The sequence below is a fragment of the Ranitomeya imitator genome, chromosome 3 (genome assembly GCF_032444005.1).
Source record: "Ranitomeya imitator isolate aRanImi1 chromosome 3, aRanImi1.pri, whole genome shotgun sequence".
NCBI classification, from domain to species: domain Eukaryota; kingdom Metazoa; phylum Chordata; class Amphibia; order Anura; family Dendrobatidae; genus Ranitomeya; species Ranitomeya imitator.
Window position 1 is genome coordinate 95310542 of NC_091284.1, and position 13895 is coordinate 95324436.

Consider the following 13895-nt stretch of genomic DNA (forward strand, 5'->3'; position numbering starts at 1 on the left):
CCCTGCAGTGTACTGTGTAATGGCTGTGTCTGACCATACAGGAACATGGTCTGATCATACCACAGCTCCTGGGCAGGGGAGGAAGCAAAAGAGTATACAGACAGGACAACAGGGGATCACAGCTGATTTCTGTGAAGTTAAACATTGTTTAAAAACAGGCAGGGAACTATTTTGTTTCACAAAAAGAGTCACCTGTGATCCATGCTGTAATGTCTGTATACTCTCTTTTGCCTCCTCTCCTGCCCAGGAGCTGTGGTATGATCAGACCATGTCCCTGTACGGTGAGACACAGCCATTACACAGTACACAGCAGGGGCACATTTATAAGATTATCTCAGCACAGGAACATTTTATTTAAACACATCCAATTGTGGAAATGATTATTATTCCAAGATCTATTGATTGAAAGGAACTTTTGTTCGTGAGCCAACCACTTTAATGCAATAATATATGACGGATTTGCAACCATCGACCAGTGATCTATAAATAGGTTATAAACAATGATAATAGGACTTAATAGTTTTCCTTTTTTTCCTGCACTTGTGTCCTCTGGAGAAATGTAACCCACTTAGAGCCCTAGATAAACAGGCTTTCCAGGACTATGGGGATTTACTGACATGAAGGAGCACATTATCACTTAGTCACTAGCACGTCTCCAGGGACCAAGTCAGTTTCCAGCAGAGGACTGAGAAAGCAGGTGAAATATAGAATCTTTGCCCCGGAGTGACGGTTAAAGGGAGAAAAATCAAATAGTTGGAATGAAATATAGTCATTTCAGTGGCATCTACTCCTTACAAACTGTACAAGGTCACAATGTCAGACAGAGCTCATATTTGGACCGTTAGTATCTTATCACCACAGTGAAAAGTAGCTACATAACTTGCCAAAAACACTATGAATGAAAAAACTGAATCATGTGTTACGCTGGATATGTCTTATGGATGGTTGTGAATAAAAAGGATGTAATCCACACCAGGGGCATACAAAGATGAGAGTATAACCGTCAGGCCAGTCTCACACGTCCAGATGTTTCCGGTACGTGAAGAAACGGTCCCGAAGTTATCCGTGTCCGTGTGTGCACGTTGGCCATCTGTGTGTTGTCCGTGTTTTTCGTCCGTGTGCTGTCCGTGTTTCTCGTCCGTGTGCTGTCCATGTCCGTGTTTTGAAACAATTTGTTTCAATTTTAACCCTATGACTTTAAAAAAACACACGGACAGCACAAGGACGGCATCCATGTGCGGTAGGTGTTTACACGCACCCACTGACTTTAATGGGTCCGTGTGATCTGTGCGCTCCCATGAACACTGACATGTTCCCGTATTTTGCACATGGACACACGGTCCGTGAAAACACGCTGGCGTGCAGAGACAGATTCATTTTAATGTGCCTACGTGTGTCAGTGTCTCCGGTACATGAGGAAACTGTCACCTCACGTACCAGAGCCACGGAGATGTGAAACCGGCCTCAGCAAAACTCATAATATGTCACTTTCCGCTACGGATTTTTGCCACCATACTGTCAACAAGCCTTGGCTCAGATTTGTATTCTCCAGAATGTTGGGCTATTTTCACAAGTTGCATTTTTGCAGGATTTTGTTTTCTGCAGGCAAAACCTTCTCTCTTTGCAGTAAAGTAGCTGTGCACAAAATTCAGGCTTTGCTGTGTTTTTGCTGCGGATTATGTGATTCATTTGTCTACAGTACATATTTAATAAAGTTAATTTTATTCACCAAAAAAGCAGCTAAAACGCATTTTTGTGGTTCTTTTTGCAGCATTTTTGCACTTAATCATTGCTTTCTATGATGAAGAAAACACTGCAAAAATGCTGAAAGAATTGACAGGCTGTAGTTTTAACCCCTTTCCGACATTGGACGTAATAGTACGCCGATGCCAGACTCCCCCTGTGTGCTGCGGGCTCTGGCGCTGAGCCAGCACCTTTCCAGGCACACGGCAGTTGATCTATGCAGTTGACATGTGCCCTAAACAGCTGTGAGTGTAATCGCGATCTACCAGCAGCTGTTAACTAGTTAACCGCAACTGGCATTGCTAATTCTGCCCATCGGTGACCCGTCACATGATCACAGGTCACCGATGGGTCAGCATGACAACCAGAGGTCTACAGCAGACCTCTATAGTTGTCATTGCCAGATTGCTTTGTGCGTTACCCGGTGGGCGGCGCTCATAGCAAGTGAGCAATTCTGCTACACACAGGAGATCTAGTCATCGCCTTTGTGTAGCAGAGGTGATCAAAGTACTACAGCTTCTAGTCTCCCATGGAGACTATTGAAGCATGCAAATAGTAAAAAAAATGTTTTAAAAAATATTTAAAATAAATAAAAGTTCAAATCACCCCCATTTTGCCCCATTCAAAATAAAACAATGATTAAAAAAAATCAAATATATATATATATATATATTTGGTATCACCTGATCTATCCATATAAAAAAAGAATTAGCCCAATCGCTAAACAGCGAAACGAGAAAAAAAATTCAAAACGTCAGAATTACATTTTTTGGTTGCAATAAAATGCAAAAACAGGTAATTAAAAGATCGTCTCTAAACTAAAAAGGTATCAATAAAAACGTCAGCTTGGCACACAAAATAATAAAGTACGGTAATTCATTTGTTTTCCCAAGTGGTACCAAGCAGGGCTATGGAGTCGGAGTCGGAGTCGTGGAGTCGGAGTTAGTTTTGGTTGGAGTCGGAGTCAGTAGAAATGTACCGACTCCGACTCCAGCTTTAAAAAAAAGTATTAATATTTCATAATTGAACTTTCATATGAATTTTATAAATGTTACTCAAATATATATGTTCTATCAAACTATGAACAACAGTGATAAGCAGTTCTGCTGGAGATAGAGACATTTCTTACTTCTTGTGTGTCACTGTTCTCCACTGCCCTTATCTAATCTTATAGTTGGTTAACCTCATGCTGCCCCAACCCCCTACTTACAATGTATGAAACTGAAAGTGAAAATGTGTTGCAAATTCTTAGTAGTAAAGCTCCTCCTCTAGACTAGATGTTTGGTGTGCATCTTCCAAGCATCTCACAGCTGCTACTCAGAAGAGGAAGACTGTAAGAAGTATTATCCTTTCAACAAACTTTGCATCAGTTAACTGTGAGTACATGAGGAATAACAGTATTACTGACCACTATATCAGTTGTACGACCTGGCAATAATTTTGTACAATTGTTTTTAGGAAAAACAATTGTCATTTGGATTGTGAATGCAGAATTAAAAACCTGAGAATGTCAAAGAAGCGTCACATTAAATCAGCTGTATTTGAACATTTCACCATCACTCAAGATAGAAAACATTATGTCTGTCCGTGTATGACAAATGATCCAGATGAAAACAAATGCTGTGAAGCCAAGATCAATGCATATTCAGGCAAAGATAAAAATGCTCCTACCAGAGCTTCTAACCTAAAGAGACATTTACAGCGCTTTCATCCAGAAGTACTGAAAGCAGTGGATAAGACTGACTGCATCCAAACCAATGAACCAGTGCCCAGCTCTTCCAGCCAAACAAAGGAGCAGAGAACTTTGCAGCCATCAGTTGCAAGATATTTTGTCAGTGACAAAGTTACTGTGACAATGACAGTAGATACATTTAAAAAAACAGATCATAGAGCTTGTTGTAAAGGATAGTGTGCCTATTTCATTATTTTCACGACCAGTTTTTATGTGCCTGAATGGGGAAATGGCCCGCAAGCTTGGTGTTTCTCTGGAGAGAGAGAGTATTAGAAAATTAGTAATCGAAGAAGCTTTTCAACAAAAGGAAGAACTTAAAAAAACTCTCAAGGGATGCTTTCTGTTTCTTAAAATGGATGCCTGCACACGTCACAGAGTGAACTATTTTGCCATCAATTTCCGATTTGTTAGTGACAAAAATGAAATAGTTACCAAGACATTGGCAGTAAAAGACACCAAAGCTCATCACACCAGTGAGTTTCTACAGGTCTTGGTGGAAAAGGTTCTGCAAGACTATGAACTTAAAAAAGAGCAAGTTCTTTCTGTCGTAACTGACAGTGCTTCAAATATGAGAAGTACTATTAAGCTAATGAATGAGAGTAATGATGGTGACCAGCAGCTAGAAGAACATTCTTGGTCCACAGACACAGAAATGTTTGAAATAGAGGAACACAATATTGTAACTGAGGAGCAAACTGAAGTTACTTCAGATGAACAGCAACATGATAGTTTAGATGATCTTGTTGAAACTGTGTCAATACGTTCTTTCATTCATCACATGCGCTGTGTTGTGCATACGCTACAGCTGGCTATAAGAGACAGTCTACAAGAAGGACATGCTGCTGCACTGATTGGCAAGGTGAGAAAATTGGCTACAGTTGCCAGTACCCCTAAAGTTGACTCAATTTTGAAGAGACGTGCTGGAAAAGGGGCAATTATTGATCAAGCCACACGATGGGGCAGTACTTACTTAATGATTCAGCACTTGGTTGAACTGAAAACCTTTCTTGTAGACATGGCTAACCCTCAACTGACGCTGAATGAAAGTCAGTGGAATCAGGTGACTGAGCTGGAAAAATTGCTAGAGCACCCATTTACAGTGACTAAAAAATTACAAGCAGAGGACTTAACTCCAGGTATTTTCTTAAAGGATAAAGGAGTGGAAGAATCTGATGTTTCGCCTGTCCCAAAGAGGAGGGTTAATTGCAAGTGGCATTGCTACATCAATGAAATGGAGAGAGGAGCTACTATTACAAAATAACATTCTTTTGGCAGCTGTTTATGTAGACCCAATGCATCGGATTCTTCTAGATGATCAACAGCTAACTAAAGGAAAAGAAGCTCTGTTTGAAATAGCAGTAAGGATGAAAGGGCTGCAGAACAGTCAGGAGGAACAAGAAGAATTTGGCCGACCTGCCACATCTTCACCCTCATCAACTGATGAAGAATTTAATTTAGAAAAATATTTGGATCATAAGGACCGTGCAAAGCGTTCCCGCATAGAAGAGTCATCCCAATCAAAGAACACAGCCAGTACATTTCAGCAGAATTTTACATGTGCACTAAAAGAAATTGAGAAATTTGACCGTTCATCAAAAATAACAGTGCAACAAACGATTCCTCTGTATCCTGACATTGTCAGAGATGTTGCCCGAGTGGTTACTGCTTTGCCACCAACCCAAGTTAGTGTAGAGAGGTTGTTCTCTGCTCTCAAAATAATTACATCAGATTTGAGGGCATCCATGAAGGAGGATCTGACAGAGGCAATACTTTTTCTGAGGACAAATTTATAGATTTCTTCTTATTAACTGCATATCAGTGTTTACTGCATATTTACTTACAAGAGTTTATAAAAGTTTATAAAAGTTATTTGCTATATTCTAATTGTATTCTAATTAATATAGTTTTTGCTCTAAGTGGTCTGATTACTTATACGATGGTGAGAAACTGACTAAGCACGATGTTAATATTTTATAACAGTAAATTTATTGTTACGAATTGGCCATTTATGAAGGAGTCGGAGCCGGAGTCGGAGTCGGAACCTGATAAAATCCAGGAGTCTGAGTCGCAACTGTGGCTTACCGACTACACAGCCCTGGTACCAAGACAAATGTCAAATTATCAACTGACTGCAAAAACCCTCAAAAAACAAACGAAACAAGCCTAACATGGCTTTATCGATGAGAAAAATGTTATTGAACTCAATATGGTGACACAAAACAAAATTTTTATTTTTGGCAATTTCTATTTTATATACTAACCCATAAAATAAAATTTAGCACGTCCTTTGAACCACACAGTAACGCCGGGTCACACTTGCGAGTGCAATAAGAGAAACTCGCGTGAGTCTCTTGCATCAATACCCGGCACTGCCGCTGGCACTCGGGACCGGAGCGTGCGGTTGCATAGAAATACATGTAGCTGCAAACTCCAATCCCGAGTGCCGGCGGCAGTGCCGGGTATTGATGCGAGAGGCTCAAGTGAGTAAGAAAAAGAAATCCAAACAAAAATGTCGGAAATGCTTTTTTTCTACTCAATTCTAAAGACTTTTTTTTTAGGACATTGTAGCCCAAACTGAATGGTGGCATTCAGCAACACAACTTTCACAACAACAAAAAAATAAAGCAATCATATGCGAACAGAATTTTTTTTTTATAGCTCTTAGAAGCCAAAAAAAAGGAAAAATAAATCGTTCTAGTTCTGAAGGAGTTAAATTTTGCTAGTATTTTGTTAAATAAATTACATTTTATCATCATTTTAAATGTTATCCTTCAGTGTCTGATATAGACGTGCAAGTTTACAACTTATGCTTCCTTTGAATTTTTATCTGTGATTTTCTGTATTTTGCTATTTTTTTTAAGTCCCTTTGAATTTTATCTCTAAAAAAATAGAAAAATGGAAAATCTGCAGCGTGTTCAGGAAAAAAGGAAACGTTATCAGCGCTTAAAATACATAATAATGTATACATCTAAAAAAAAAACACACCAAGAAACCAGAATGGAAAACATAAATGAGCGCTGCTCATGTTTACATACTTTCATCAGAAATTTCCATAGTGATATAACTGGATTATATAACATAACAACAAAATCCAGCCAAGTAAAGATATCTACAGAAGCCGATCAAGTTCCTATCTGCTTAACATATCAAATATCATTGGAAGACATTACTGAAAAGGGCAACTTGGTAGTTACAAAGGCTATGTGGCCACGTTCAGGATTGTTTGCAGAATTTTCCTGATCAAAACCGGACTCCTTTCGCATGAAATCTGCTCGCGTTTTTTTCGCGTTTTTTTTCACGTATTTTTCCGGAGCGTCGCACTACTATATTATATAGTGGCAAATCTGGAGATTTTCGGCAAAATTAATGAACATGCTGCGTTTTTTTCCGTGATGATTTTTTCTTTGCAGAAAAAAACGCAATATGGGCACAAAAAATTGCGGAATGCATTCTAATAATGGGATGCTTAATGTAAGCCTTTTTTTAGCGTTTTTGCAGCAGAATGGTCATAAGTATTCAGACCCTTTGCTCAGACACTCATATTTAACTCACATGCTGTCCATTTCCTTGCAATCCTCCTTGAGATGGTTGTACTCCTTCATTGGAGTCCAGCTGTGTTTAATTAAACTGATAGGACTTGATTTGGAAAGGCACACACCTGACTATATAAGACCTCACAGCTCACAGTGCTCGTCAGACCAAATGAGCATCATGAGGTCAAAGGAACTGGCCAAGGAGCTCAGAGACAGAATTGTGAAAAGGCACAGATCTGGCCAAGGTTACAAAAGAATTTCTGCAGTACTCAAGGTTCCTAAGAGCACAGTGGTCTCCATAATCCTTAAATGGAAGAAGTTTGGGACCATCAGAAGTCTTACCAGACATGGCCATCCAGCCAAACTGAGCAATCATGGAAGAAAACCCTTGGTGAGAGAGGTAAAGAAGAATCCCAAAATCACTGTGGCTGAGCTCCAGAGATGCAGTAGGGAGATGGGAGAAAGTTCCACAAAGTCAACCATCACTGCAGCCCTCCACCAGTCGGGCCTTTATGGCAGAGTGGCCCGACGGAAGCCTCTCCTCAGTGCAAGACATATGAATGCCCGCATAGAGTTTGCAAAAAAACACATGAAGGACTCCCAGAGTATGAGAAATAAGATTCTCTGGTGTGATGAGATGAAGATAGACCATTTGGTGATAATTCTAAGCGGTATGTGTGCAGAAAACCAGGCACTGCTCATTACCTGCCCAATACAATCCCAACAGTGAAACATGGTGGTGGCAGCATCATGCAATGGAGGTGTTTTTCAGCTGCAGGGACAGGACGACTGGTTGTCATTGAAGGAAACATGAATGCGGCCAAGTACAGAGATATCCTGGATGAAAACCTCTTAAAAAAAGAAAGAAATGTCCAGCTTCACCGAGTCCGTAAAAAAGCGATTTCTTTATTAACAAACTTTAAACATGGAGGATACAGACTTCAGCACAACCATATGGGTAAGAATCTCAACGCGTTTCTGGAGACTAGGCTCCCTTAATCATGACATGAAAACCTCTTCCAGAGAGCTCTGGAACTCAGACTTGGCCGAAGGTTCACCTTCAAACAAGACAATGACCCTAAGCACACAGCTAAAATAACAAAGAAGTGGGTTCAGAACAACTCTGTGATCATTCTTGACTGGCCCAGCCAGAGCCCAGACCTAAACTCAATTGAGCATCTCTGGAGAGACCTGAAAATAGCTGTCCACCAACGTTCACCATCCAACCTGATGAAACTGGAGAGGATCTGCAAGGAAGAATGGGAGAGGATCCCCAAATCCAGGTGTGAAAAACTTGTTGCATCACTCCAAAGAAGACTCATGACTGTACTAGCTCAAAAGGGTGCTTCTACTCAATACTGAGCAAAGGGTCTGCATACTTATGACCACGCGATATTTCAGGGTTTTTTCTTTTAATAAATTTGCAAAAATGTCTACATTTCAGTTTTTTTTTCAGTCAAGATGGGGTGCAGAGTGTACATTAATGAGAAAAAAATGAACTTTTTTGAATTTACCAAATTCCTGCAATGAAACAAAGAGTGAAAACTTTAAAGGGGTCTGAATAATTTCCGTACCCACTGTATACAGCAATACTTTGGTATTATTGTGTATAGCACAAGAGATCAGATGATGGCAGGTTCAAATTAAAAAGTGAAAAAAGTGTTTTAAAAAAATATGAAAATAATATAAAAGTTCAAATCACCTTCGTTTTCCCCATTAAAAATTAAGAAATAAAAAAATACACAATTTTATATCACTGCATTCGTAAAATTTGGTTCTATAAAAATATAAAATAAAATGATCTGACAGGTAAATGGCGTAACGAGCAAAAAAATCAAAATGCTAGAACTGTGGTTTTTCGGCAGACAACAGCAACACAAAAAAATGTGATAAGAAGCAACCAAAACATTGTATCTTCTCCCAACAAATATCAAAAACATTGGCTCTGTGTGCAAAAAAATAAGCCATCACACAGCCCCATATTTTGAAAATTGAAAACTTACATGGGTCTCGGAATGGTTTCACAAGCAAATGTTTGTTTTTTCTTACAAATTTCTGAATTTTTTTTTCACCACTTGAGTAAAACAAAAACAAAACTATATATGTTTGGTATTAGAGTGATCATATGGACCTAGAGAATTATCTTTCCAGGTCGTTTTCACTGTAAAAAGAATGCTATAATTGAAAAAAATCCAAAAAACAATTGCGGAATTGTGCTTTTTTTGCTATTTTGCCACACTTGGAATTTTTTTCCTGCTTTCCAGTACAGCTCATGATAAAACGGATGGTGTCATTCATGCCATTTGGCTACTAGGAGTGCTGGGAAAATACGAGCTTTAGTGATGAGTGCAAGTGCTTGCTACTTGAGTTTGCCAAGAGTGCTTGGACATGTTCGAGTCGTCCGCATGTTTGCAGATGTTAGATAGCCACAAAACATGCAGGGATTGCCCAGGTATGTCAGGCAATTCTCACATGTTTTGAGGCTGTCTAATAGCTGCGAGACATGAGGGCGTGGGACCCGAAACAAGTCACTCAAGCACCCGAGATACTTAGTGCATATCCGAGCACCCTCGGCAAATTTGAGTAATGAGTGCTAGTGCTCAACGAGAACATATTTTATTTGCTTCCCCTACCCCGACATGTATACACAGCAGTCGATCAGTCACTGCAGAGAGGGGCACTCAGAGGGGCCAAAGGGGCACAGTGCCCCTGGTAGGCACAACTTCTAAGAACACAGGCCTATGTCTATGATATTCCATGCTTACATCGGGCTGCATATTCAGCTGACAGATCCAAACTAGGTTATACAGGAATCCATCATACCTTGCGTAACTTCTCCAGTAGGACGGGGATTCCTGCCAGGCGCTTAATGGTCCTTTGGTAGTCACGATGCCGTAAAACTAGCCGGACCAGCTCTAGGTCACGTGTGCTGACAGCCTCCTGAAGCACTAGATGGCAATAAAAGACCGAATTAATAAGAAGAAGCAGTGAGGAGACGTAATTAGATGAACAATCCAAATTTAAAGTGTCTTACTTAGTTCAATGACTAAATCCTGGTTATTAGTCACATCATATAAATTTATAGGCACAGCCAAGAGACAGTTTAATGGTGTCACCACCTTCTTCATTAGCTTTCATCTGTTATGATTTTCCATTGACCCCCGGGCAATTTTCACTCATTTATGACTTCAATTAACCGGTAAAAGATTAAAATCGTTATAAGGAGCAATCACAGGACTCCGGGGTATGATTTGGTACTGGTCCTGCTTTCTCAGTCTGCTTGGGATTTGGGATGAGAAATGTATGAGCCTGACTCAGTAGGAGGATTCCTTGGCTGCCTTAACGTTATTGTATTCCTTACAACCGAGCAGATGGTATTAAAACACTTACTGAGATCAGGAGGGGCCATACATGGGCCAGGCTGCTTTACCGTAGGATTTTCAGAAAAAGTATTGTCCACTTTAATCCTAGTGTTTACAAGATACACTACTTCCCACATAAGTACAGCTAATGAAAATAAAAGTGTATTAGATCTGTATTTCTCCTTTGTTCCCTTTAGCATATGTCACTATGGGAATGACATTATGTTGTGCACCCATTGTTTAACCAAACAATCAACCAATAAATCATGGGCCATACAAACATACCGGTATAAAAGAACGTCCTGTGTAGCCTACCACGGAATCCTATAGAATTATCAGACCGCACAAAATATATTATTTAAAGGGAACCTGTCACGTGAAAAAACTGGTGGGCACAAGGCAGGTTCAGAACACTATAAGCCTGCAGAGTAACCCCATATCTGCAGGTTAATAGAGTTTTTTCATGAGACAGGTTCTCTTTATAAATACCTTTATTGAAGTATTAAATGGTTATTCTCAACATTAGAAGTTATCTCCTACACATGAAATAGGTAATAATTTGTTGATAAATGGGGGTCCGACTGCTGAGACCACCACCGATTCTGAGAACAGGGGTCTAACTCACCTCGTCTGGATGGAGCCGTGGATACACATGTATGGAATCCTTCATTCATTCTCAGTGGGACAACCAGAGGCATTTTTCAGCCCTGTTCTCTGGATCGGTGGTGACCCCAATAGTCAGACCAGAATCCCCACCAAGTTATCACCCATCCTTGGATAATATATTGTCAGTGTACTATTCTATTGAGTTTCGACATTATTTCCGTGTACCTACAATGAGTTATTGGTGCTTTTTTTATGCTGGGTATTTTCACTGTATTAAAAACACTACGTCTTACAGTTCCAGCAAAGAGGATGCGATTACGCTGAGTTTTATGTGCAGATTTTTTCCCATAGACTTTTATTAGACGCCGAAAAAGTAAAGGTAAAGAACACACATATGTCTTTAGTGCATTTCAGTGGCGGAAACGCATCAAAAACGCATGTAATGTGCACAAGACTATATCTATTAAGTTTTGGCCAAGCCATATACCAGGAAATATCAAAGACAAAGCAGCTTTATTTAAAGCATGATAGACCAACGAGAGACAAAAGCACAGGGTCAAAAACACAAATTAAGGAACGCAAGGAATCTGCAAAATCAAAAACTCCCCAGAAGCTCATTGTGGAAACGTGGCCTAAAGGGAACTTGCCATCAGATTTCCCATTATTAAAGGGAACCTGTCACCCCCAAAATCGAAGGTGAGCTCAGCCCACCGGCATCAGTTGTTTATCTACAGCATTCTGGAATGCTGTAGATAAGCCCCCGATGTATCCTGAAAGATGAGAAAAAGAGGTTAGATTATACTCCCGCTGTGGTCCGGTCCGATGGGTGTCGCGGTCTGGTCCGGGGCCTCCCATCTTCCTAAGATGACGTTCTCTTCTTGTCTTCACACTGCGGCTCCAGCACAGGCGTACTTTGTCTGCCCTGTTGAGGGCAGAGCAAAGTACTGCAGTGCGCAGGCACCAGGAAAGGTCAGAGAGGCCCAGCGCCTACGCACTGCAGTACTTTGCTCTGCCCTCAACAGGGCAGATAAATTATGCCTGTGCCGGAGCCATGTCTGAAGAAATGTGGTGCACTCTGTATCCTGGAACAGTAGGTGCAGGCTGAACAAATAGTCACACTATTCATAGAGAAACAGCCGCACACTGAAGATTTGAAGGTTATGCAAAAAGTATTCTTTCTTTATTAGTGCATCACCAATGAGACCGACATAGCGCTTCAATGCTTCTACAGACACCGCCCACACTGGACTCAGTCTCTCCTTTCTTGCACGCCCTTCACCTCCACTGAAAGTGAGGTTTTGACAAAGACCACTCCTGGTAGAAACATTAACCTTATTGTCCGCCAAATCCTGTTTATGCTATTGAGCACCTGGTGATGTCTGTACGCACTAATAAAGAAAGAATACTTTTTGCATAACCTTCAAATCTTCAGTGTGCTACTGTTTCTCTATGAATAGTGTGACTATTTGTTCAGCCTGCACCTACTGCTCCAGGAAACAGAGTGCACCACATTTCTTCAGACGCGGCTCCGGCACAGGCATAATTTATCTGCCCTGTTGAGAACAGAGCAAAGTACTGCAGTACGCAGGCGCAGGGCCTCTCTGACCTTTCCTGGTGCCTGCGCACTGCAGTACTTTGCTCTGCCCTCAACAGGGAAGACAAAGTACGCCTGTGCCGGAGCCGTAGTGTGAAGACAAGAAGAGGACGTGATCGTAAGAAGATGGGAGGCCCCGGACCGGACCGCGACGCCCATCGGACCGGACCACAGCGGGACCGCCCCTGGGTGAGTATAATCTAACCTCTTTTTCTCATCTTTCAGGATACATCGGGGGTTTATCTGCAGCATTACAGAATGCTATAGATAAGCCCCTGATGCCGGTGGGCCTAGCTCACCTTCGACTTTGGAGGTGACAGTTTCCCTTTAAACTGCTGCCTTTGCCTTCTGAATAAGATCCTAACAATCATTTCTGTGCGCCCCTGCGACCAGGCTTACCGCAAAAGAATAAACTTTGTACATCCTCCGCCCGTATGGTTAAATAACCTCTGATCGGCTACATGAAGCCAATCGATTATACAGCCAGGTAGACAGGCTGACCGCACTACTATGTGCACAGAACGACCTAAATAGTGATGAGCGAATGTGCTCAGGTAAGAAGGTGTTATACAAGCATGCTTAGGTGCTAACAGAGTGTCTGTGGCGTGCTCAAAAAATATGTTCAGTGTCCTGTTGTGAATTCTGTTGTCAAGCTCCCTCCTGTGGTCATGAATGGTACTTCGGCTGGTTCTGTCCATGGGCTTCCTCTGGTGGTTGTGAGTGGAGCTGCTGCTTCTGAGTTTCCTTCCACAGGTGACGAGGTTAATTCGTTAGCTGGCTGCTCTATTTAACTCCACTTAGATCATTGCTCCATGCCACCTGTCAATGTTCCAGTATTGGTCTAGTTCTCTCCTGGATCGTTCTTGTGACCTGTCTTCCCAGCAGAAGCTAAGTTCCTGCTTGTTTTTCTCTGTTTTGCTATTTTTCTGTCCAGCTTGCTATTTTGATTTTTGTCTTGCTTGCTGGAAGCTCTGGAACGCAGAGGGAGCGCCTCCGCACCGTGAGTCAGTGCGGAGTGTTGTGAATTCTGTGGCAGAGCTCCCTCCTGTGGTCACAAGTGGTACTTCGGCTGATTCTCTCTGTGAGCTTCCGTTGGTGGAGGAAAGTGGTACTGCGGCTTCTGAGTTTCCTTCCTCAGGTGATGTGGTGAAGTCGTTAGGTGCTGCTCTATTTAACTCCACCTAGTGCTTTGATCCTGGCCTCCAGTCAATGTTCTAGTATTGGACCTGTTTCCTCCTGGATCGTTCCTGTGGCCTGCTGCTCTGCATAGCTAAGTTCCGCTTTGCTATTTTGTTTGCTGTTTTTTCTGTCCAGCTTGTCTATTT

General features: G+C 41.3%; 1 protein-coding gene across 5 annotated transcripts in view; it reads right to left on the reverse strand.

Annotated features, from left to right (window-relative positions):
- ANKRD13B (ankyrin repeat domain 13B) overlaps positions 1–13895 on the reverse strand; it is a 265917-nt gene that overhangs the window by 59928 nt on the left and 192094 nt on the right. For all 5 annotated transcript variants that reach the window (XM_069761171.1, XM_069761169.1, XM_069761172.1 and 2 more), the window contains exon 3: positions 9832–9956. In XM_069761171.1, the coding sequence (XP_069617272.1) occupies positions 9832–9956 (125 nt within the window). The remainder of the gene's footprint in view (positions 1–9831; positions 9957–13895) is intronic.